This window comes from Plecotus auritus (assembly GCF_963455305.1).
Source record: "Plecotus auritus genome assembly, chromosome: 9".
NCBI lineage: Eukaryota > Metazoa > Chordata > Mammalia > Chiroptera > Vespertilionidae > Plecotus > Plecotus auritus.
In genome coordinates this window covers 92,316,318-92,343,268 of record NC_137783.1, presented here as the reverse complement: position 1 = coordinate 92,343,268, position 26,951 = coordinate 92,316,318, and the positions used below count along the sequence as shown (strand labels likewise).

Below are 26,951 nucleotides of genomic sequence, written 5' to 3'. Positions count from 1 at the left end.
AAACTATGGGCCACTTCCTATTTTAAAAGACTGGTGTCTTCCTAAATCACTGTATACCCTAAAGCTGAAATACTTAAAAATGCAAACTATTCTCTGAACATGAATAATGTAAAATAAATAATAAATACTTATTTTGAGCAATAAATCTGTAATGTCTGTATATGTTGGTACTCAGCAGCACTGTTTAAAAAAAAATACATCTGCAGAAAAAGCCTTCCATTTCTTTTTTATATCCACATAAGTTTAAAAATGATTGCTATTGCCCAGTCAGTGTGGCTCAGTTGAGCATTGTCCTATACATCCAAGAGGTCGCTGGTTCAATTCATGGTCCAGGCACAAAACCAGGATGGCAGACTCAATCCCCAGTAGGGGGTGTGCAGGAGGCAGCCAATAGATGTTTCTCTCTCATAGGTGTTTCTATCTCTCTCTCCCCCTTTCCTGCCCCTTCTCTCTAAAAATCAAAGAAAACATCTTTTAAAAATATCACTATCTAATTTTTAGAAGAAATTTAATTATTCAACTGTCAATTTATTATCTGTCTTTTATTAAAGACTAGAGGCTCGGTGTACGAAATTCTTGCACGGGGGCAGGGAGGTGTCCCTCGGCCCAGCCTGCACCCTCGCCAATCTGGGACCCCTCAAGGGGATGTCCGACTGCCTGTTTAGGCCTGATCTTACCAGGTAGTCGGACATCCCTCTCACAATCCAGGACTGCTGGCTCCCAACTGCTCGCCTGCCTGCCTTCCTGATTGCCCCTAACCACTTCTGCATGCCAGCCTGATCATCCCCTAACCACTCCCCTGCCAGCCTGATTGATGCCTAACTGCTCGCCTGCCAGCCTGTTTGCTCCTAACTGCCCTCCCCTGCAGGCCTGGTCACCCCTAACTGCCCTCCCCTGCAGGCCTGTTCACCCCTAAGGGCCCTCCCCTGCAGGCCTGGTCACCCCTAACTGCCCTCCCTGCAGGCTTGATCGCCCCCAACTGCCCTCCCTTGCAGGCCTGGTCCCTTCCAACTGCCCTCCCCTGCTGGCCTGATCACCCACTACTGCCCTCCTTTGCTGGCATGGTCCCTCCCAACTGCCCTCCTTTGCTGGCCACCTTGTGGCGGCCATCTTGTGTCCACATGGGGGCAGGATCTTTGACCACATGGGGGCAGCCATCTTGTGTGTTGGAGTGATGGTCAATTTGCATATTACTCTTTTATTAGATAGGACAGAGGCCTGGTGCATGGATGGGGGCCAGCTGGTTTGCCCTGAAGGGTGTCCCAGATCAGGGTGGGGGTTCCCTTGGGGCGTGGGGAGGCCTAGGCGAGGGGCCTGTGGTGGTTTGCAGGCAGGCCACGCCCCCCAATGACCCAAGCAGAGGCCCTGGTATCTGGCATTTATTTATCTTCTATAATTGAAACTTTGTAGCCTTGAGCAGAGCCAAGCCTTCTGCTCGCTCCATGGCTGCAGCCATTTTTGTTGGGATTTATTTATCTTCTATAATTGAAACTTTGTAGCCTTGAGTGGAGTCCAGGGTGTGCAGAAAGCTTGCCTTCCTCAATCACCAGGGAAACCCAAGCCTCCTGCTCGCTCTGTGGCTGCAGCCATCTTGGTTGGGTTAATTTGCATACTCGCTCCTGATTGGCTGGTGGGCATGGCTTGTGGGTGTAGCGGAGGTGCGGTTAATTTGTATATTACTCTTTTATTAGATAGGATTGATTTACAATAAACCCTGTAAGAGCATTTTTTAATTTGTAAAAATAACTAGCATACCTGTGTTTTCCTTTTGTTCTCTACGCCTGAAAAAATGGATAACATCTTTTGGATTAGCTATTCGATCCACAAATTTCTGGCTAAAGCGGAGAACATTGAAAGGTTCAAAACCTCCACTATAGTCCACCTGGAAATACAGAATAAGTCATTTCAGTATTTAGGTTTATGCTCAATACTTTTAAGTTAATAAATTAATGTTCTACATTTCATTTTAAAGATCCTGGTAGTGTTGTTCCATTTATTCAACTGCAAAAATAAAGCTTCTAAAGTTTATAAGCTTATGCAAAACACTTTGTTCCATGGAATCAAGATATAGCAAAAATTCTCATAATGTTGGAATAATTACTTCTGCCCATGAAAACTCTAGTAGTGCCCTGACTGGATGATTCAGTTGGTTGGAGTGTCATTCCATACACAAAAAGATAGCAGGTTCGATGCCCAGTCAGGGTGTGTATGGGAGACAAACAAAGTTTCCCTCTCACATCAATGTCTCTCTCTCTCTCTCTCTCTCTCTCTCTCTCTCCCCCTTTCTCTCACTCCAAAATCAATAAAAACATATCCTCAAGTGAGGAAAATAAATAAAAAAGAAAACATTAGTAGCCTAGGGACCAGAAGTACCATCTGAAAAGCAGGTGGAATTTTAAACAAAATTTTAAACTTCCAAAACAGAAAGAAAATTCTCCACATGCATTAGTTAACGGGTCTCTCCTCTTAGGTATATTCTCTCACTTTGACAAGAATAAATGCTCGGAAAATCCATGTAGAAAAAGAATCAAATCTGGGAGCTTTGAGAAATGATTACCCTTCAAAACACAGGATCTACTTAAAGCTAATAATCACCCTCAAGGCTGTGTCTTTTTTAAAAAGTATATAGTAGTACAAACACCTTTACAAAGAAAAATACTACATTTCTTTCTAAGAGATAGGCAGTTGACAAAGTGGGGGTCAGGAGTGCTGACCCTCCACACAGTCAAAAATTCACATATAGGAGGAACTGAAGATGGCGGCATAGGTAATCACCTACACTTGCTGCCTCTCACAACCACATCAAAACCACAACTAAACGGCAGAAAAACTACCACCCAGAACCGAGGGAAAGCTGGCTGAGTGGAAATTCCACAACTAGAGAGGTGAAGAAAGCACATTGAGACCAGTATGAGGTGCGAAGGCGCGGAAAGTGCTGGCACCTGGATGTGCTGCTTTTCAAACCGGGAGGGAGATACAAGCTCCCGCTTGCTCTGAACTCCAGTTCCGGGTGAGACTCTGGGGGACCCAGGCACATGCGGGGTGAAACTGGACTATCTGGCATTGGGACAGGAACCTGAGGGCAGCTTACTCATTGTTCCTGCACAGGGGGCTGGAAGTGGAGAACCTGGAACTTTTCCGGTTCAGGGCAGCCATTGCTGTTTGCTCCGCCCTGGTGATACCCAGATACCCCGCCCCTCCCAATTTACAATCCCACCTAAGCTGTGCACATCGGCTTTTGCATATGAATGGTCTGTCCTTTCGCCTAAAAAAACACTGCAGCTGGGTCAGAGAGCCCCAGAGATTCCAAAAGAAGGCCCACTGCCTGGCAGCAGCAGTGGCTTTGCTTCACAGCTGTGCCTCGTCTGGGCACTTCCAAACCCCATACAAAGAGGAGGAATCTGCAGATGTCTCTGTAGCTCCTGCTGGGCAGCCCCAGACAGTGGCTGACCTTATACCTCCTTGGAGATACAAGAGCCAGTGTACCCAGTGGTCAGAGTGAGACCATAGCAGATTACAACTCTTCACATCCATAAGAGACACACTCAAGGGGCAGACTCAGTGAACACCAAAGCCCTACTGAAGCAAGTCCTGCCCCATAAGGGTGTCTCCTGCACAACAGATTTTCCAGTAGACACAGCTGGTCATCACAGCCAATTGGCCTGGAGGTCAATTCCTCCCAGTGATACCAACAGCAATCAAGGCTTAACTACAACAAGACTGTGCACACAGCCCACAAAGAGGGGCACCAAGAGCGTCTACCTCAGGTGACTGGGGAGGCTGAGCCACTGAGCCCTATAGGACACCAACCACACAAGGCCATTCTATCAATGCAAGGAGACTTAGCAGCTTCCCAGTACATAGAAACAAACACAGGTAAACAACCAAAATGCGGAGACAAAGGAACAAGTCACAAATGAAAGACATGGATGAAAGCAAAATACTGGATATAGAGTTCAAAACCACGGTTATAAGGGTACTCAAGAATCTTCTAGAAACCTCTGAGAAATTTAGTGATACCCTCAAGGATATGAAAAAGGACCAATCAGAAATCAAGCATACACTGACTGAAATAAAGAATAATATACAGAGATCCAACAGCAGACTAGAGGATCCCAAGAATCAAGTCAAAGATTTGAAATACAAAGAAGCAAAAAAACACCCAACTGGAAAAGCAAAAAGAAAAAAGAATCTAAAAATATGAAGATAGTGTAAGGAGCATCTGGGACAACTTAAAGCGTACCAACATCCGAATTATGGGGATGGCAGAAGAAGAGAAAGAGCAAGATATTGAAAACCTATTTGAAGAAATAATGACAAAAAACAAACTTCCCCTACCCGGTGAAAGAAATAGGCTTACAAGTCCAGGAAGCGCAGAGAACCCCAAACAAAAGGAATCCAAAGAGGACCACACCAAGACACATCATAATTAAAATGCCAAGGGCATAAAACAAAGAGAGAATCTTAAAAGCAGCAAGAGAAAAACAGTTCTTTACCTACAAGGGAGTACCCATACGACTGTCAGCTGATTTCTCAACAGAAACTATGCAGGCCAGAAAGAAGTGGCAAGAAATATACAAAGTGATGAATAGCAAGAACCTACAACCAAGATTACTCTACCCAGCAAAGCTATCATTCAGAATTGAAGGTCAGATAAAGTGCTTCACAGACAAGAAAAAACTAAAGAAATTCATCACCACCAAACCAGTATTATATGGAATGCTGAAGGGTATTCTCTAAGAAGAGGAAGAAAAAGGTAAAGATAAAAATTATGAACAACAAAGTGACAACAAATTCATATCTATCAACAAGTGAATCTAAAAATCAAGTGAATAAAAAATCTGAAGAACAGAATAAACTGGTGAATATAATAGAATCAAGGGCACAGAAAGGGAGTAGACTGACAATTCTTGGGGGTAAGGGGGCGTGGGAGGGTGCGGGAAGAGATTGAACAAAAATCTTACACCTATGGATGAGTACAATGGGGGGTGAGGGGTAAGGGCATGGGATGGGGTGGGAACCAGGTGGAAGGGAGCTATGGGGGGAAAAAAGAGAAACAATTGTGATAATCTGAACGATAAAGATTTATTTAAAAAAAATTCACATATAACTTTTAACTCCCCCCAAATTATAGCCTACTGTTGTCCAGAAGACTTAGCGATAACATGAACAGTTGGCTAACACATATTTTGTATGTTATGTGCATATTATATTCTTACAATAAAGCTAGAGAAAAGAAAATATTAAGAAAATCATAAGGAAGAGAAAATAGATTTACAGTATTTCATGAAAAACCCACATATAAGTGGACCCACGCAGTTCAAACCCTTTCTTCAAGGGTCAACTATAATAATTTTCCTAAACTAGCTGTGCTCAATGTAATGCACTGGAACCAGCATTATACCACATCACCAGCCTATCCACACTACTCCCTAACCACTTAGACTCTTCATCACACTCAGCACAAACCGACTTTTGTTCATTTACTTGCTATCTGTTTACTGTGTCTCACAGCTCCACTTCCCATAAGCTCCACAAGTTCAACAGCTCCTCTGTGTTATCATCACTGTGTTCCCAGCATGCAGGACAGAATGTATTCAATAAATATTGATCCACTGAGTCAATGAATTAATGAGGGGCCTCTGGTTAATACAATGTACTTTTAGAATATTACTTACACGAACTATTTGTTCTTTTGTTTCACAAATGAATTAGTAATTTGCTGTGCTTAGGAAAAGGAATGCCAATTTTCTATTTCAGTCTGTTGGTTCTAATAGTTTCAGGCAGACATAGATGAGAAACATGGGACCTTCTGCCCTGATAAAGAGAAAAATGTGGTTCTCCCAGAGCAACTATGTACCCAAACCATCTCCAGAGCTGCCATATTATAAAACATGTGAAATGCTCAAGCTATTGGATTTCCCCAGATTCTTCAGAAGTTTTAACAATTATACTCTGGCCTAGCTTTATTTGTGATTTTCTGCTCCTAGGAGTCACAAAGCTTGTTCATTACACAAACTTTATTGAGTGTTCACAATGTACTAGGCACTCTGCTGAGGGTCAGGGGTACAGCCATGAATAAAACACAGTCATCAAAAAATTCACAAGTTGACTGGGAAGACAAACACGTAAATAAATAACTGCAAGCAGAATGAAATGATGCTGTAAAAAGTATGTACAGAGTAAACTGAGGACACAAAGGAAGAAGTATCGAATCTGAAGGGAGGTCAAGAAAGGCTTCTATGAAGACGGGAAGCTTAAATGAGTGTTGAAGGAAGTATTATGGAAGGAGAGAAGCAGGATCACAGCAGGATCACCTGGGCAAAGGTGTGAAAGAGTGAAATAAACTCTGCAATACTATCTTCTGAGAAGTCAATAAAGTTCAATTTATATGAAATAGAAGCTACTCAAAAATAAAATAAAATAGGACTTACTCGCAATCGTATAAGAGGCTTATCTGGCTGTCCAACATTTCCCAGACGTTCCCGTTCAGCATTTTCAAGCATTTCTTCAATCTCAAAATAAAGAATATTGTCATGACTTGAGGGAGGGATACTACTGGCATCCAGTGGGTAGAGGTCAGACAGGACATTGTTAACATCCTACAATGCACCCTGGCTGGTGTGGCTAAGTTGGTTGAGCATCGTCCCATGCACCGAAAGGTTGCGTTCAACTCCACATCAGGACACAGGCCCAAGTTTTGGGCTCGATCCCCTGTAGGGGGGCAGTTTAATAGATGTTTCTCTCTCTCTCCCTTCCTCTCTTTCTAAAAATCAACAAAAATACATATTTTTAAAAATCCTACAATGCATAGAACAACTTCCTACAACAAAATATTACCCCAATCTAAAATGTCAGTTGTGCCAGCCTAGCTGGTTTGGCTCAGGTTCGATTCCGGTCAAGGGCACATGCCCGGTTGCAGGCTCGACCCTCAGTAGGAGGTGTGCAGGAGGCAGCTGATTAATGATTCTATCTCATCACTGATGTTTCTCTCTCTCTCTCTCCCTTCCTCTCTGAAAATAAAAATGTATTTTAAAAAATAATAATAATTTTTAAAAAATTGTCAGTTGTGCCAAAGTAGAGAGACCCTGGGTTCCCTGACTCAGGCCTGACCAGTTTATTCATTTTCCATCTCCCTGGCTTCAGAGATCGGGTTTAGGAACAAGCACATGACCTCAGTCCAATACTAGGGGTTTATCTGGATCTAGTGGGGGAAATGATTCAGGTACAAGTCTGTGGGCCACCATGTGAAAACACCTTCCTTATAGTGAAGTTTAAGACAGAAACCATCAGAATGGGTGGCATGGGGCTGGAAACAGAGATAGAGAAACCTATAATCTTAATTTGAGTTTCTGGATCTAATCATCTTAAAACCAGCATACTCTTAACCTTTTCAGTTATGTGAGTTACATGTTGCTGGTAACACTTCAACACTGGACAGGTTACTTTATCTAAGGTTCAGTTCCTCTCTACAAAATGTGGACAGACAATCTATCTACAGCATTGTTGAGTGGATTAAATGCAAAATGTTGTCAATGTGCCCAGAATATATAAGCAGGCAATATATAATCAGTGATAATTATTATTTTTATTATTACTACCTCATATGATTTTTTATGAGAATAAAATACAAAGCAGAAGAGTTAGCACAGAATAAGAATGGAGTATCAGCAATGAATATTAAGCTGTTAACTTACATATTATTAAGTGCATTCACCAACTTCAGTAGTGGCTCTAGAATTTGTGCAGAGGTTTAGGAGTGGCAAATGCATGAAAGGGGAGGTGTGAGGTACATAGCAAACACATTTTAAGACTTTATTTGGGGTACATAAGGTACATAGCAAACACATTTTAAGACTTTATTTGTGGTAGCTTTTAGGGTGAAAGGGATGCCTAATGCAGATTATTAGAGAGGTTAAGGTTCTCCTCATCTATCATAATATTCTCCCATTCCCAATCAAAGCCACTGCCTGCTTTCATAAATAAAATAAATGATCAAATCAGGGTAAAAAGAGAGAAATGATTATGTATATGTTTTTGAGAAGGAGGAAAGGAATTGGGAGAGGGGCTTAATTAAAATTTCTACTGTATATAACATTCCTCCATCTGGAAGACTTAAAAAGATTTTTGATACAATTAAACTCATTTATTGAACAAAGGTGGTTCCTTACAGGCTCCATGAGACTGTAACAAATACAGGGTGGGGCAAAAGTAGGTTTACAGCTGTTAGTACGTGAAACAGTTTATTCTTGTATTATTTATTAGTTATTATATTATTTTCCATACAAACAACTGTAAATCTGCTTTTATCCTATCCTATAAAATGACTTAACCTCTACTGAATTATTTAATTCAATGTAAATAATCTCTCAATTAAAGTAGATTTCATTGACCTTTATCTAGAAGAATTACCTTCTCCAAACAGAAGTTTTGTATGGCTTGGGTTACTTTAGGATTATCTGGATTAAAAATGTCTGGATGATCAGCCAGAACAACATCCTCCATAAAAAACTGTCGGACTGTGCAAAGAGGGATTTTCTGCATATTCATCTTCTTTCCTTTAATCCTAAGCAAGCCAACATGTCTGAAATGAGGAGGGAAAGGAAAGGCGAGTCAGGTTGTAAATTTCCCCAGGAAAATGTGCACACCGAAACTACCACATTTCTAAGTTTTTACAAAACAATTCTTTATAAAATCATGCCCTTAAAAATATTTTTAGCAATTTGACGTTATATCACAGGGAAAAAATGTTAAATATTCTTCTTCCTCAGAATAAAATCCACTCTTCCATCATTTTTCTGCCTGAACAAATATACAGTTTAGTAGAAGACGACAAGCATAACGGTAAGTATAATAAAATGTTATCAGGGCTATTATAGTAGTGTATATAGTATATACTATTACATATATATGTATTATCCGAGTGTGTATACGTGCACATGCATATATAAAATAAATTAGCAGCAGACTATGAAGAAAAAAAACAGCTAACTAACACCCTATTATCATATTCTTTAAACCTATCATCATCTTAACAACCAGAACTTGAGAGGATTAAAGAATGAAACCACTGTTAGTTAATCACTACTAACTACATTATTACATAATCCCCCCCACCCCCAAAAGAAATGAAATATCTGTCCAGCTGGTGTGACTCAGTGGTTGAGGATCAATCTATGAACCAGGAGGTCATGGTTCAATTCCTGGTCAGGGCACATGCCCAGGTTGTGAGCTCAATCCCCAGTAGAAGGCATGCAGAAGGCAGCCTATCAATGATTATCTCTCATCATTGATGTTTCTATCTCTCTCTCCCTCTCCCCTCTTCTCTGAAACCAATAAAGATATACTAGTGTGTATATATATACATATATATATATATTTTTTTAAATCCATCTTTATAAATAAACCTATCATACAAATAACAATACCATCAGCACCTTGAAACTCTGGGATAATTAGAATATTTTAGCAGATTTTTTTTTAAGTTGATTTGGAAAAGATAACAATTACTCACTTCTTCACAGCTTCTCCTGGGGAAAGAGAAGTCACCACTGAACTTCCAGGTTGGGATACGTAAAAGAGTTGTTGTTCATTTTTGGTTGGAGCTATCTTACACTCATGTTCATGGCCCCAGATTACAAGATCAATGAAGTCATCCAAAAATTGTTCTGGAATGAAGTTAGTACTTCCATGTTTACTCCTATACCAAGATTTTAAAAAATAAGTAAAATAAATGTTCAGAGATATAAAAAATTTTCATATTAAGTATCTATACCAGTGGTTCCCAACCTTGTTTTAGCCATGCCCCACCTAAGCCTCTCTAAAATCCTGATGCCCCCCTCTGTGATAATTCAAAAAATCAACTCCTATACATGTACAGGAAGCCGAAAAGGCCATTAATTTGGTCTAAACAAGCTTCCAAAGAACATGACATCCATGAAAGAGAAAAATAAAAGAATGAAAGGACAGGTGAAGTACTGAGGAAGAAATCACTAAGAAATTGTTAAAAATAATAATAATAATATGCAGTAGTATAAAAAATAGCAAATAAAGTTTCAAAACATATATTAGAGAACTGAAACGGATAAATATGTCACAATATATATTTATATACTGTATAATGAAGCCACTAGAACCATAAGAAATGAAAAAAATTCACTGTTAATGACTCATTCTCTAATTGCCCCCCTTAAAAATCAAATTGTCCCCCTGTGGGACCTGTGCCCCACATTGGGAACCACTGATCTATACAGATTTTTATTCTCCTTTCATTAAAGAATTGTTACATCCCCTCCTGTGTGCAAGGGATTGAGAATACAAAGATATTATCTCATTCATCAAAGGGCTTACAAATTTACAGGACACAGACAAGTAGGAGACTCAAAAGAGAAAGCAGTCAATCCTACTTTTAGATACAGATTACGAAAGGTTTAAAGAGGAATAACCTGCTTTGGGCAAGTCAGAGAAGCATGAGCTCTATCACCTGTAAAAACCTATAAGTTGGTCGAATTATACAGCAAAAAAAGAAAGAACACAGAAAATAAAAGTGAGTTAAGCTGAAACTTTGTAGAATAAAAACAAATCTCTAAATATGTCCAGTCATTTTTTTAACATCATCTGTTTTATTACTGATTATAAAAATGAGAGTAAGAGTCTGCCTAGCCACTGTGGCTCAGTAGTTGAGCGTTGATTTATGAACCAGGAGGTGACAGTTTGATTTCCAGTCAGGGTACATGCCTGGGTTGCAGGCTTGACCCCAGTAGGGGACATGCAGGAGGCAGCCAATCAATGATTCTCCCTCATCATTTATGTTTCTAACTCGCTCTCCCTTCTCTATTCAATAAAAATATATTTATATATTTAAAAAAAGTATGTCAATCTTACATAAGAGATAAGAGTTTTCCATATTAAATAAAATATATGAGCAAGTGATTTGCAAACTCTGATTTTATTCCAAGGTTAATTATTATTATTAAAAGATATGTGAAAACCCAATGTGAGTCAAAACAAGAAGGAAAAGTTTTTCCTAACACTAATTTATATTGTTGGGAATTTAAGTAAAAGTATTCAAATACTTTGATCTAACATTCATTTAATGCAAAACAATATTCAATCAACAAATACTTAGATACTGAAGACACAGAGGTGAACAAAGTCCTTGTCCTAGTGAGGGAAACAACAATACAAGATGTATCCTCAAAAAAATGTATACACACTGCAACAGCTGACAGCTCAATTTTGAAAATGAAATGTATTTTAATAAACACTGTCTTTATAATTATTCAAAGTATGTGTATACATTTTTGAGGACATCCTATCCTATCTAATAAAAGAGTAATATGCAGATTGACCATCACTCCAACACACAAGATGGCTGCCCCATGTGGTCAAAGATCCTGCCCCATGTGGACACAAGATGGCCACCACAAGATGGCCAGCAGGGGAGGGGAGTTGGGAGGGACCAGGCCTGCAAGGGAAGGCAGTTGGGGACGATCAAGCCTGCAGGGAAGGGCAGTTTGGGGCAAACAGGCTGGCAGGGGAGCAGTTAGGCATCAATCAGGCTGGCAGGGGAGTGGTTAGGGGGTGATCAGGCTGGCAGGCAGAAGCGGTTAGGGGCAATCAGGAAGGCAAGCAGGTGAGCAGTTGGGAGCCAACAGTCCTGGATTGTGAGAGGCATGTCTGACGGCCCGTTTAGGCCCGATCCTACCGGGATCAGGCCTAAATGGGCAGACATCCCTCGAGGGGTCCCAGATTGGCGAGGGTGCAGGCTGGGCTGAGGGACACACCCCCCGCCCCCGTGCACAAATTTCGTGCACGAATTTCATGCACCGGGCCTCTAGTATATATATAAAATTTGCCAGGCAGTGATGGATATGATAAAGATAAATAAAAGTGACATGGAAAGGAGATGCCACAATACAGTGTGGTCAGGAAAGGCCTCTCTGACAGGTGACAAGTGAGCAGAACACTGATGTAAGGGATTAGCAGGCAGGGAAGAAAGACCTAGGAAGAGAGACAAGCAGATGGCAAAGGTACAGAGGTGGGAATGTATTCAGTGAGTTCAAAACAGCAAGGAGATCAGTGTGGCTGAGCACAATGAATGCAGGGAAGAGCAGAAAATGAAATCAGAGCAAGATCATGTACCTAGGAATATTTTTATGTAGAAAACGTACATCTAGGGTCTAAAAATCAAGCCCAAATCCCTTGAGATTATTCCTTAATAACTTCTCAGCTTTCTTACTGACATCACCATACCATCTCACATTTTACTATAATGATCACGTAATAAATCTTGCTTCTTCAAGTCGCCATTCCTGCACCCTATCAGTAAGATTAAACTTCTTAAAACTACTAACAAAAGAAAGCTGATCCAGCTCTATGTAATAATATGGAAAAACACCTGCACATATGCACCGGGAGATGTGCATAAGAATGTTTACAAGAAGGTTTTAATAAGCAAAAATCTGGAAATAATATAAAACATTCACTAACAGGAAAAAAACATAACTGTATACATCAGCAAAAATAAATTACACCTTTAAGCAGCAAAATGGATACACCTTAGTGACATAATCTATATATATAAAAGCCTAATATGCTAAGTGTCTGACCATTCGACCAGTCACTATGATACGCACTGACCACCAGGGGGCAGACGCCCCACCCAGTAGGTTAGCTTGCTGCTGGGGTCCGGCCAATTGGGACTGGGCGAGATGGGCTGGACATGCCCTGGTGCCCTCCCACAGTCCCTCCCTGGCTGGCCAGCCCTGATCAGCCCCGATAGGGACTGGGCAAGAGGGGCCGGACACGCCCTGGAGCCTTCCGCAGTCCCTCTCCTGCCCTATCGTTCACAGGTGGGGTCCCTCGGCCTGGCCTGCACACTTTCACAATCCAGGACCCCTCAGGGGATGTCAGAGAGCTGGTTTTGGCCCAATCCCTGCAGGCCATGCCAAGGGACCCCACTGGTGCACGAATCTGTGCACTGGCCTCTAGTATTGAACATAATAAGCCAGCTGCAAAATTTACAGCAAGGTTCCAGTTATACCAATGGATATATATGTGATTAAACAATAAAAAGCAATGGTCTGAGTAAATAAAAACTGACGATCGTGTTTCTCTCTGGGATATGCAGCAAGAAATGGGGTCAGAGAAGGGCACTACTTACACTTCTTTGCTATATTTAGACATTCCTTTTATGATTATTCTTATACCTTATGCATATGTCCTAAATATTCTTTTATAGGTATAAATGTATTTTGAAAACTTTTAAAATGCAATCACACAAAGCATATGTAAGTCTTGCCTGACCCTGCACTGACAACTTTCAAAATATGGGGAGCATTTTACTCAAATAGGTAAGTCTGGAAACAGAGATTTGGAGAACCTCAATACTTGACTCAACATTTTCAGAGAATACTTTTACCTGTTCTGATGAATCACAAATAAATTAAACCAAGAGTTCTCATCTTCTTTGGGTCTCAACATCGTTACTTTTTTATTGAGGAACATTCGATATAGCCTTTCATCTGGAATGGATCCTGAAATGGACATGACATTATTTTAAAACTAGTTTCTTACTTGGTTAAAAAAAAAAAAAAAAAAAAAAAAGAATATGTTTTGCTTCTAAATTATGTGCTTCTCTAAGTATTTCATTTTCCAATTAAGAGATATATTTGATATCTTGAATCATTATTTGCAAATGAATGTGTTCCAGGTTCTTGCATGACAACTGCTGAGCAGTTAAATGCATTCAAAGATTGTTTTCCTATCAAGCATATACAGCGGTCCTCAAACTACGGCCCGCGGGCCACATGTGGCCCGCCGAGGACATTTATCCGGCCCGCCGGGTGCCGCTGCCTGTCCTGCTTATAGCAGCCAACTCGTCCCACGCCCGCAGTGCACATAGGAATTTGTTCATAGTTTTTTTTTTTTAAAACTATAGTCTGGCCCTCCAACGGTCTGAGGGACAGTGAACTGGCCCCTGTTTAGAAAGTTTGAGGACACCTGACTCAAAATCTGAAAAATGTGGAATAAAAATTTGAGTTTCTATGTTAAGTTGTTACTAACATTTCTATTTAAAATAATGTTTTCATTATCCCTTTATTATAAGCACATAGCACTTCTGATCTAACAAATATATTATAAAATACACAGAAAGAGGGATGAAATAAAAAATAAATGTATTTATAAGTAAATAGTCATATATATTGTTTTTTAAGTAAAAATACTGTGCTGAATACTTTAAACAATAAAAAAATACTGTGCTGTTTAATAATTGATTAAAATTTAAATAATTCTTCCTCCACCCCAAAGGATTAGCTTGGTCTAGTAGAGGAGGCCAACACAAGTAAGCAAACACACAAATTACAATTTTAAGAATTATAAAGGAGAAAAAGTCAGAATGTTAAAATGGGGAATATCAGTGAGGGGACAAGGTTGCTACTTTATGTAGAGATTAGGCAAGGCTTTGGAAGAAAGCCAACAATGCAAAAGCATAAGAGCTAGAAGAAACCTAGCCTCAAGAGGATTCCTGGAGTGTGGCCAACAGAATAGATGGTGGAACACAGAACCTATAACTAGAGAGGAAAAGTCAAGGCATACAAAGTCCAGGGCATTGGAAGGTGGATCTATTTAAGTCTTGAAGCACTGAGAACACTCACAAAATCTATAGGTAGGGAAAAACTTGGAGGGAAAGGAGAGGGCAGTTTAGCCAGTTGTCAATGAGCTCCAAGGGAGCAGGGAGGTTGCAGGCAGGAAAAAAGTGGCAGTAGGGAACCAGAACAGGGATCGTCCTGGCCCACCTTCTTGTCCTGAAGCCCATAAAAAGCTGAGAGAGAACTGTGTGGGACACAGTAACCTCAGGCCCAGTCAGAGAGCAGAGGCAACATCCAATACTTGACTTAGCAATTTCCTGATGAAATGAGAGAATTTGCTAATTCTAAAAAGAGTTCTAGAGTGTATAGAGAAGGGTTGGGGTGAGAGCAGGGGGTGGAGGGTAGACAGAGTCCAGTTAAGAAAAACCTAACAGGATGAGATGAGAGTTTGAGAGCAAGTGGATGACTGAAGCATAATGGGATGTCTTTGGTCTGAAAGTGAGAGGATCAACTATTTTCTGCAGTTATGAACCCTAACATTGTAATGATTAAAATACCAGTTCTTTTAAGAAAACCTTCTGCTCTATTACTTGCAAAATCAGACATATATCTCAACTTCATTTTTCATAACTTGAAAATATAAACATGATGCTTTTCTACTTGTTAGAGAAGTTATGAAATGGACAAAGACTATAAGCTCCCTAGAAAAAGTGTTTAAATAAACCCATCCATCATAACTGATTATTTTATGAACATATTCAAAGACAACTAAGGTAAGAAAGATCTTCTAAGGCTTCTAGTATACTAAAATCACTCAAAAAAGTAATAAAACCTATGTTGAGGCTACAGTGTGAAATTTTCCCCCAATTTCTCTCAGGGTACTTCAAGGTTGATTTAACATGGAATATAATTTTTATGACACTCTATACACAATAAAACTATTGCATCCATAAAACAAAATATCAAGCTAAACTTAATCCAGGGAAAACACAATGAATAAACTTTGCACTCTAAAAATGTCATTCGTCTTTCATTCATATGGAATAAAGCCTAGCAAATAGACTTTTACCTAATGGACACTAAATAAACTGAAGACAGTGAAGTTGATAAAGGCAAATTTTCTGAGCATTAGAGCTGACAGCTCTAGACTAATACTGCCTAATAAAAATATAAGTCACTAATGCAGTCCAAACCTATAATTTAAAATTTTCTAGTGGCCACATTAAGTAAAACAAGTAAAAAGAAACAGGTAAGGTATTTTACATTTTTTCTGAGTCTTTGAAATCTGACGTGTATTTGACACTGCTAGCATATCTCAGTTCAGATGAACCACATTTCAAGTGCTCAGCATCTACATGAGGCTAGCTGGTTACTGCATTGGACAGTGAAGCTTTAGACCTTTCAAAGACCAAAATATCTAATTACTCTCTAATTGTAATGATCAGGATTCTCTAAGTCTAAAAGAAAGAAAAAAAAGAACAATAAGTAGATATTAAAGAAAAAATTTTCTTCACCGAAACTGCTATTGAAAACAAGAATCAGGTCTACTAGTTCTTATTAAATGCTAAAAAAATCTATCATTTTTATAGTAACTCATAGAGAATATAGATTTGCCTCATTTTTTTTCCCAAACAGCAACAAAGTTAACTCCAGAATTTGACTTCCCAGTTCCTTAGACAATTAAATATTTATTGGTATAAATAATAAAACCATCTTACCTAAGCCATACAGAGCAATTTTTGTGCTTCCTTTTTGAAGCAAAACTGGACTAATGTCTATCTTCTCCACAGACACTGACCGTCCAAAGTGATTTACAAATCCAGCACAACTTAAAATATCCAGGGCAGAGAGTGCGTCTGCCTATGTAAAACATTTTCAAAAAATATTATTGTATATTAAAAATAAGTAATCTGCATATCATATTATTACCTATTAAAGTATATTCTATATACCAGTTACAAAAACATAGATTCTATATACTAGTTACAAAAACAGATTAACATAGTGTCTTTTTGAAACAAAATTACAATATTAAAAGTTTTTGCTACCTTTTTTCTATTAGAAATGACCAACTGGAATCACATGCTAAATGCAAAGTAAACATTATTTCATCAAAACTTATGATGGCTTGGCCACTGAAAAATAAAAGCTAGCCATGAAATAAGTGCTTTGTAATATTAAGCAGGCCTCTTTAAGAGGCAGGCGGGAAAAGACTAGGTAACTAGTGATTTATAATATTCATTAACGGATAAAACAAAAAGGTATTTTGAGTTTAGGACTTCTATTATTACTTCCAAATAAACAGGTAATAAGATAACCTAATTTACATTTAAAACTGTATATAAAACAATCATTTCCTACAGGTGGGATTCTATGAAATAAGAGCTACAAGAGCACATGGTGAACTGTAAAGCATTGTTCAAATGATAGATGTTTGCTTTTTGCTACTCCTGGTTACTTATTGTTCATCTCAGCACTAATGAAATAAAAGCATACTTCACATACCAACTGTTAGTCCAGGTTTTTAAAAATTATCTGAAAAGCAGTATAAAAGTTTTTATGAATGATAAAAAATCAATTTGACTTTCTGACTCTATTTAATAAAAATGGCTTTCCACAGACAAACTAAATTGGTCATTTCTAAAATTTCAACTGTAAGAACCCAATAATTACCCCTGTGGGATCATCATGATTGCCATGAATACTAAACACTGGAATCGAAATGTTGAGATTGTCATCTTGGTAGTTCACCCACGGAAACCTTAAAAAATAAAAATAAAAAATTTTAAGGTAATTACAGGTTCTGTAAGAGACAAAAGCTGTTTCCCCCAGTATCCTCTAAAAAATAATGCAGTTATAGGCAAACTGAAAAGTTGGCAAATGACCACAAGTTTGAAGTTTTAAAAAAATATAATCAAAAGCAACAACTTATTTCAATTCAAGTTTGAAAATATGTCAAAGTACTACACTTTATTAAAGAAAACTTGCGCAGTTGGCATGGTTCAGTGGTTGAGCTTCCACCTACGAACCAGGAGGTCACAGTTCGATTCCCAGTCAGGGCACAAGCCTGGGTTGCGGGCTCGATCCCCCATGTGGGGTGTGCAGGAGGCAGCCGATTAATGATTCTCTCTCATCATTGATGTTTCTATTTCTCCCTCTCCATTCCTCCCTGAAATCAATAAAAAACATATATAAAAATAAAAATAAAACCCAACCATAACAATGCTTATGAATTGTATGAAACAATGATATATCTAAATAATGGGACATTAATAGGTTTCAAAAACTTAAAAGCAATTGTGCAAGGTTTTTATTTGTAGAAGGGCAAGGGCAATAAACACATCCACTTTTTTGTTGTTGTTTTTTAATCCTCACCCGAGGTATATTTTCCATTGATTTTTCTTTTTTTAGAGAGAATGGGAGGGGGAGAGATAGAGAGACACATCAATGTGATCATTGTGAGATACACAAATTTGTTGCCTCCTGCAAGTACCCCGACCAGGGCCAGGGACCAAGCCTGCAACCAAGGCATGTGCCACTGTCTGGAATCGAACACGGGACCCTTCATTCCAATGCTCTATCCACTGAGCCAAACTGGCTAGGGCAGTGGTCGGCAAACTCATTAGTCAACAGAGCGGCAAACCACGGCTCGCGAGCCGCATGTGGCTCACGAGCAGCAGTTTGCCGATCACTGGGCTAGGGCAACACATCCACTTTTAAATCCAAAGACCTAAACTAAAAATTCCAGCTCTATCACTTACTACTTATGCAACTTAAAGTCTCCCACCCACTCCTGTCCCTAGTCATCTAGCTTGTCTTCTCAGGGACAAATGACATTAATTTGTCATTTATCTTTTCAAAATTACCTTATATCTGTAAAGCACATAAATACATCTTTTTCCTTCTTACACAAATGACAGCACAATATAGATTACTGCATCCTACCTTTATAATTTATTTTTGAAATCATTCTGCATTGTCCATAGGAGCTTCCTTGTGTTTTTTTGGCTGGAAGTACTCCACAGTACTGATTATAATGTGTTTAAGCAGTTACCTACCAATGGACATTTAGACCATTTGCAGTCTTTTGTTTTATAAATAATGCTCAAGTCAGTAATCCTGTACAAAGCTGTGCTTGTAAGAGGACAGGGAAATATCTAAAAGGGAATTAATGGTCAAAGAATATGTGTGCCTTTATAAATTTGATAACCACCGCCAATTTTCCTCCATAGAGATTGTACAAATTTATACATAATACAACTAGAGGCCCAGTGCACAAAATTAGTGCACGGGTAGGGAACCTAGGCCTGGCCAGTGATCAGGGCTGATTTGAGCCATCTGGCTGCCGGCCGGGGCCTCCCTTCCCCGGCTGCTGGCTGGGGCCTTCCTTCGTTCCATGCCACCCCGTGGTGGTCAGCACACGTCATAGAGAGCGATAGAACTCTCGGTCTCCCAGTCGAACTCCTGTGGGGACACTTTGCATATTAGCCTTTTATATATAAATTGAGGCCCAGTGCACGACATTGGTGCACGGGGGGGGGGGGGGGGGGGAGGAGGAGGGTTTCCCTCAGCCCAGCCTGCACCCTCTCCAATCTGGGACCACTCGAGGGATGTCCGACTGCCCGTTTAGGCCCGATCCCAGTAGGATCGGGCCTAAACGGGCAGTCGGACATCCCTCTCACAATCCAGGACTGCTGGCTCCCAACCGCTTGCCTGCCTGCCTTCCTGATTGCCCCTAACCGCTTCTGCATGCCAGCCTGATCACCCCCTAACCACTCCCCTGCCAGCCTGATTGATGCCTAACTGCTCCCCTGCCAGCCTGTTTGCCCCTAACTGCCCTCCCCTGCAGGCCTGGTCACCCCCTAACTGCCCTCCTCTGCAGGCCTGGGTTTCCCACAACTGCCCTTCCCTGCAGACCCAGTCGCCCCAACTTCCCTTCTCTGCTGGCCTGGTCACCCCTAACTGCCCTCCCCTGCAGGCTTGATTGCCCCCAACTGCCCTCCCTTGCAGGCCTGGTCCCTCCCAACTGCCCTCCCCTGCTGGCCTGATCACCCACAACTGCCCTCCCCTGCTGGCCTGATCCCTCCCAACTGCCCTCCCCTGCTGGCCATCTTGTGGTGGCCATCTTGTGTCCACATGGGGCAGCCATATTTTGTGTTGGAGTGACAGTCAATTTGCATATTACTCTTTTATTACATAGGATAGAGGCCTGCTGCACGGGTGGGAGCCAGCTGGTTTGCCCTGAAGGGTGTCCTAGATCAGGGTGGGGGTTCCCTTGGGGCATGGGGCGGCCTGGGCGAGGGGCCTGTGGTGGTTTGCAGGCCAGCCACACCCCCCGGCGACCCAAGCAGATGCCCTGGTATCTGGGATTTATCTTCTATAATTGAAACTTTGTAGCCTTGAGCAGAGGGCTGGGCCAGCCAGAGTGTGCAGGAAGCTTGGCTTCCTCCATTGCCGGGAAAACCCAAGCCTCCTATTAGCTCTGTGGCTGCAGCCATCTTGGTTGGGTTAATTTGCATACTCACTCCTGATTGGCTGGTGGGCATGGCTTGTGGTGTAGCTGAGGTACAGTCAATTTGCATATTATTCTTTTATTATATAGGACAGAGGCCCGGTGCACAAAATTCGTGCACGGGGGCGGGGAGGTCCCCTCAGCCCAGCCTGCACCCTCTCCAATCTGGGACCCTTCGGACATCCCTCTCACAATCCAGGACCACTGGCTCCTAACTGCTCACCTGCCTGCCTGCCTGCCTGATCGCCCCTAACAGCCCCTCCTGCAGGCCTGGTCGCCCCCAACTGCCCCCCCCCCCGCCAACCTGGTCACGCCTAACTGCCCCCTCCCCGATGGCCTGGTTGCCCCTCACTGGCCCCTCTGCCGGCCTGGTCACCCCCACTGCCCCCCTGCCAGTCTGGTTGCCCCCAACTGCTCCCCCGCCAGCCTGGTTGCCCCTAACTATCCCCCCCACCAGCCTGGTCGCCCCCAACTGCCCCCCTCCCCGCCGGCCTGGTCACCCCCAACTGCTGCCCCTGCCAGCCTGGTTGCCCCACGCAGCCTGCTGTTCAGTCATTTGGTCATCCCTCACTAACCCCCCTGCCAGCCTGGTCGCCCCACGCAGCCTGCTGTTCAGTTGTTTGGTTGTCCCTCACTAACCCCCCTGCCAGCCTGGTCACCCCACGCAGCCTGCTGTTTGGTCATTACTGTGACAGTGTCCTGGACAATTTGTATGTTTCTCTATTATTAGTATAGATAGACTAGAGGCCCCAGGCATGAAATTCATGCAAGGGGCTCGGCTCTCACAGTCGTTGGGCTGTCCAGTCTAATTAGCATATTACGCTTTTATTATTATAGATTATTATAGATGGCAGTGCATAACAGTTTCCCCTTATTCCACCAACATACATTATTATTAAGCTTTCAAATCTATGCCAGTGCTTCTATATGCTAACTGCATGCTCAAGTTACCTAGGAAATCTTTTAAGAAATACCAATGCCCATGACACACTCAGTGAGATTAATGGGCCTGAAGTCTGGGCATAAGTATTTTTTAAGATTCCTAAGTAGCTAAAATGCGCACCAGGATTATGAATCACTGATCTATGCCAATCTCATAGGAGAAAAATATTCCAGTATACTTCATTTTGTATCTTTCTTATGAATGAGTTTCATTTTATATCTTTCATATTCTTTTAACATGTTCAAATGCTCTTTATTTCCTTTTTTGTGAATTACTAGTATGTCCATATTCTTTACCTATTTTTTTGTATTAACTAGTGGTTTTTTTTTTATTGACTTGAAAGAAGTATTTATCTATTGGGGAAATTAGACCTTAATTTGGAATTAGTTGCAAATATTCTTCCTGGTTGAACTCACTTTTGACTTTGCTTCAGGCAGTTTTTGTCATGCTGAAATTTACTTTTACAAAGACAAAAGTTCCAATCTTTTCTTTTAAAGCTCCTAGATTTCTGTCATAGTTAGAAAAGCCCATTCCACATTTAGATTTTCAAAAAATGTGTAATAGCTTCTCCTAGTACTTTTATTGAATAATCCCTATTTTTCATGGAGGTATGAGATGCCACCTTCATCAAATACTAAATTCCTACCTATATTGAAGTTACTTCTGGAATTTAGTATGTCAAAAGGACACGGGGCAATCTGAAAGAACACCCAATGACTAAAGCTGGTACAATTTATTTGAACAACAAAATAGATTACAACAATTTAAATTATAACCCAAAGGGGGAAAAAATGAGTTTATACTAATAAACAATTGAATTAGTTCCTAATGATATAGACCAGTGGTCAGCAAACACATTAGTCAACAGAGCCAAATATCAACAGTACAACAGTTGAAATTTCTTTTGAGAGCCAAATTTTTTAAACTTAAACTTCTTCTAACGCCACTTCTTCAAAATAGACTCGCCCAGGCCGTGGTATTTTGTAGAAGAGCCACACTCAAGGGGCCAAAGAGCCGCATGTGGCTCGCGACCCGCAGTTTGCCAACCACTGACATAGACAATTGAATAAATAAATAAATAAATAAATAAATAAATAAATAAATAAATAAATAAGAGACAAGGGACAAATCTTCCTTAATAAAGAATGCCAATCAATAAATGCAGAAAGAATGTAGAAAATAAAAAAAATCACCATTAGAACACCACAGTTATAACTGCTCCTATGGCCCAGTCCCTCAGCCCAGCCTGCACCCTTTCCAATCGGGGACCTCTCAGGGGATAACCAGCAGTCAGACATCCCTCTTACAATCCAGAACTGCTGGCTCCTAATCACTCGCCTGCCTGCCTGATTGCCCCAAACTGCTTCTGCCTGCCAGCCTGATTGTCCCTAACTGCTCCCCTGCTGGCTTGATTGCCCCTAACCACCTCTGCCTCCGCCCCGCATCCGGGACCCAGGATTCCCTCCTCCAGCTGACCACAGGCAGCCAGGATCCGGGTTTCCCTCCCTCTAGTCAGCCACAGGTGCCCAGGCCGGCTGCAGCCACAGGGGATGGTGGGCAGGTGGCTTCGTCTGGGCTGTAGCCACAAGTGCTGGCGCACGGGACCACGGGGTGGGCAGCTTCTCCGTCTCCCGGGCCACAGCCAGCCACAGGTACTGGTGTCCGGGACTGCAGGGTGGGCGGCTTCTCCGTCTACCAGGCTGTAGCCAGCCGCAGGTGCTGGCGCCTGGACCACAGGTGGGCGGCTTCTCCGTCTTCCCTGGGATGCAGTGTGGGCAACTTCTCCGGCTGGCTGCAGCCTGGGATGCCCCAGGACGTGGGGCAGGCTTCTGCCACTGGCTGCAGCCTGGGATCGCGAGGCAGGTGGCTTCTTGGTCTCCCGGGCTGCAGCCAGCCTCAAGCGCTGGAGCCCGGTTTCTCTGTCTTCCCCAGGACGTGGGGCAGGCAGACGTGAGGCTTCTGCTGCTGGCTGTGGCCTGGGATCACCAGGCAGGCGGCTTCTTGGTCTCCCGGGCTGCAGCCAGCCTCAGGCACTGGCTCTGGACTTCTCCCACTCCCACAGGCCCAGAGCGGCTGGGGGGTGGGGCTGCCGCCATCTTTTCAGGTTAATCTGCATACTCAGTCTGATTGGGTGCTGGGTGTAAGCAGAGTGATGGTAATTTGCATGTTTCTCTTTTATTAGTGTAGATTAGTGTAGATAGGCAAGAGCCACTAATGAATGCTAAAATTAGTGGACAAGCTTTAAGGAGAAACAGAATAGTTGCACAGCCTCAAAATATCCCTCCCAAAATATTTACTAGTCACAGTGGTAGTTTTAACTATGGCCATAAATCCTTTGACACTCCTTCCTCTCTCCTGGAAGTGAAATTTAATTCCCTCTCTTTGAGTGCAGCTGGATTTAGCAACTCCATTCTAACAAATAGTGTATAGAAAGGGAAAAAAAGGAACTTGACAGCAGAGAAACCTGGCATATACCACCTTTACCAGATAATCAAGGTTAACCTCACCAGTGGTAAGCCATGTTGATAGCATGTACTCCTGATATGCTATGAGAATGGCACTTCACCTCTGTGGGGAATATTCTTCCCCAAAAAACATAATTCTAGTGTAATCATGAGAAAAAGCTAAATTGAGGGGCATTCTATAAAATATATGACCAGTATATTTCAAAAGTATCAGGATCAAGCCCTAGCTGGTTTGGTTCAGTTGACAGAGCATCGGCCTGCAGGCTGAAAGGTTCTGAGTTCGATTCTGGTCAAGGGCACAAGCCCGATTATGGGCTCCATCCCCAGTAGGGGGCATGCAGGAGGCAGCCGATCAATGATTCTCTCTCATCATTGATGTTTCTATCTCTCTCTCTTTCTCCCTTTCTCTCTGAAATCAATATAAATATATCTAAAAAAAAAGTTTCAGGATCATAAAAGACAAGGAAAGACAGAGAAACTGGTTTAGGCTGAAGAAAACTAACAGAACAGAACATTTCAACTAAATGCAATGTGGTATCTTAATACAATGTTTAAGAAAAAACATGAGTATCTTTATGATATAGGGTTCTTGGTGGATATCATAAATAAATCCCAAAAGCACAAATCTTAAAATAAAAAACACACCACAATAATATATTTGACTACATCAAAATTAAATAACTCAATCAACAAAAGGCACCATTAACAAAGTCAAAAGGTAATCCACTGATTGGGGAAAAAAATAGTAAGTATACAGAAAATACATTGTATAAATAACTTCTGCAAAGTCAGTAGCATTAGGCAAAAATCCCAATTTAGAAAATGGGCAAAGGATATGAACAGAAGAGGATACCAAAATGTACAATAAAAACTTAGGAAGATATCAGTCCCACAATTAATTAGGGCAGTGATCGGCAAACCGTGGCTTGTGAGCCACATGCAGCTCACAAGCCTCAGTTTGCTGCTCTGTTGACTAATGAGTTTGCTGGCCACTGAATTAGGGAATTACAAATTAATATAATGATGTACAGAAAATTCAAAGAACAACATTTACTATGAAAATAGGCTATAATAAAGGTGAAATGGCTCATTGTTAATGTGTTTATGTGTCTTTTACAGAAAATACTCTACATAAGGAAACTTCACATAAGCACATAAATATACTTACTTACTAAAACCAAAGTTGACTGACTGATCACTGATAATTTCAAACTGTACAGGACGATCACCCATGCAATATTTTCTTAATTTCTCAAGGCAGGTATGTAACGTTTTTCTTGAGGGCTTATTTTCATGAAAAAGATCACCACCTAACAAAATAAAGTCCACCTAGTCAGCAGAAAAGTGTTAAAATTAGTATGTTTTATAGACAAAATATTTCCATAGGTGAAAGGTAAAAAAATATATATAAGATGCAATTATATATGGAAATTTAAATTTTTATATTTTAATCATTCAAAACACCTTCCAATCTGGTGATGAAACTGACTCCAATTTAGTTTTCTCGGCCACGTTCAAACAAGCTATCTTCAAATTACAACACCAATCTCTTACTGATGCAACCCTAAGTGATCACATTTTTTCCATTATTCAAATCAAGGATAAATGTAGCCTTTAATAGAAACTATGAAAGAGATAGCCAATTCAATCCAACTTATTCATTCAATTTATTCCTACAGGCACTGGCAGCTAAAGAAACAATAATCTACAAAATCGATAATGGCCCTGCCCTCATTAAATACTGACAATGTGCAATAAATACCCTGTACTAAGCCCTGAGGATACAATGATAAATAAAATACAATCCCTATCCTAAAAATGTTCAAAATCTAATGGAAGAGACAAACTGTTCTGCATCTAGAGATAAGTCAGACTGACATGCACTAGAATAGATAGGTAAATGAACCAGGAGCAGAGATGCCATTAGTACAGTGAATTCTAACTGAGGAAAGGAAATTCCTCTGAGAACAGTAAGTTTGGGAAGGATTTGCCTACACAGTGATACTATGAAGATAAATGAGATTCTGAGGAACAACCAGAGAGAAGGAGAAACCACACCAAACACTGATGCTTTCAGTAAGTGTCAAATTTGATGAAGTTCTTAATTATACAAAAGAACCCAGCAGTACAGATCACTGTGAGCTATAGCAATGGGGGGGGGGGGGTAGCGGAATACACCATTTTGGCATGGGGATTATTTTGAGCTGAAGGCAATTAAGACCTAGCTGACTCAAGACAAACATTTCTACCTCTCCCTCAACTGCCTGAGTTTAGATAGACATCCTATACCAGGAAGAGACTATTACCAGAGAAAACTCTTTATATCAGACTTATCTGCATTACCCAACATTTGCTCTTCCCATCTTCCTGTGGACTGCCTTCCTCCCCACACCCCTCTGAAACCCCAAACCCCTTTGAAACCCCACACCCCTAATCCCTTCTTCTTTTTGCTCAGGATGGTATGTGAGCCTCAATTACCTGACTACCTAGGAGTCCCATACTTTTATGTATGAAATTTGTTTTTCTCCTGTTAATCTGTCAATGTAATTATCAGACCAGCCAAAGAACCATGACAGGAAGGGAAAAGTTTTCCATCCCTACAGTAGTCAGAGAAGCTTTAATAAAAATGTGGGATTTAAACTAGGTCTTCAAAAATGTACATGATTTGAGTAAAGGAAGAAAATTATCATCAAAGGCATGGAAGAAACAAAACAACAAAACAAATAAAAAACAATTTTAGTGGGGAAGGGAAAAGGGGAGTTGTTTAAATGGTATAGTTTCACTTTTCCAAGTTGAAAGGCGATCTGGAGATTGATTATACAATAATGTTAATTGTGCTTAATGCTACTGAAGTATACACTTAAAAATGGTTAAGATGGTAAATTTTATTCTGTGTATTTTACCAGAAGGAAAAAACTTAAAATACACACACACACACACACACACACACACACATATGTGTGTGTGTGTGTATATATATATATATATATATATATATATTTCAGAGAGGGAGAGGAAAAGAGATAGAAACATCAATGATGAGAGAATCACTGATTGGCTGCCTCCTGCATGCTCCCTACTGGGGATCGAGCCCACAATCTGGCCATGTCCCCTTGACCGGAATTGAATCCAGGACCCTTCAGTCTGCAGGCTGACACTCTCCACTGAGCCAAACCAGCTAGGGCAGGAAAAACTTTTTAAATATTTTTAGGAACTGGTTTGTGATCCAGGGAATCTTAAGAAGGACAGAACTGGCTTCTCTGGTATTCGGGCCAAAAGTGAGTATAATCAGGAGGAAGTAAATGTCAGATAGGTCCAACTGAGGACTATTCTATGAAATAACTAGCCTGCACTCTTCAACAATGTCAGTCATGAAAAACAAAGACAAACTACAAGAGACGAAAGACACATGACAACTAAATGCCAAATGCAATCCT

The 26,951-nt window shown here is 41.0% G+C and overlaps 1 protein-coding gene across 6 annotated transcripts in view; it reads right to left on the bottom strand.

Annotated features, from left to right (window-relative positions):
- MRE11 (MRE11 homolog, double strand break repair nuclease) overlaps nucleotides 1-26,951 on the bottom strand; it is a 74,645-nt gene that overhangs the window by 41,151 nt on the left and 6,543 nt on the right. For 4 of the 6 annotated variants that reach the window (XM_080688623.1, XM_080688624.1, XM_080688626.1 and 1 more), the window contains 8 exons: nucleotides 24,683-24,843; nucleotides 17,268-17,355; nucleotides 16,313-16,454; nucleotides 13,424-13,538; nucleotides 9,515-9,700; nucleotides 8,413-8,584; nucleotides 6,435-6,515; nucleotides 1,756-1,882 (listed from right to left, as the gene is read on the bottom strand). In XM_080688623.1, the coding sequence (XP_080544749.1) occupies nucleotides 1,756-1,882; nucleotides 6,435-6,515; nucleotides 8,413-8,584; nucleotides 9,515-9,700; nucleotides 13,424-13,538; nucleotides 16,313-16,454; nucleotides 17,268-17,355; nucleotides 24,683-24,843 (1,072 nt within the window). The remainder of the gene's footprint in view (nucleotides 1-1,755; nucleotides 1,883-6,434; nucleotides 6,516-8,412; nucleotides 8,585-9,514; nucleotides 9,701-13,423; nucleotides 13,539-16,312; nucleotides 16,455-17,267; nucleotides 17,356-24,682; nucleotides 24,844-26,951) is intronic. The other 2 variants (XM_080688627.1, XM_080688628.1) reach the window with 2 other exon arrangements.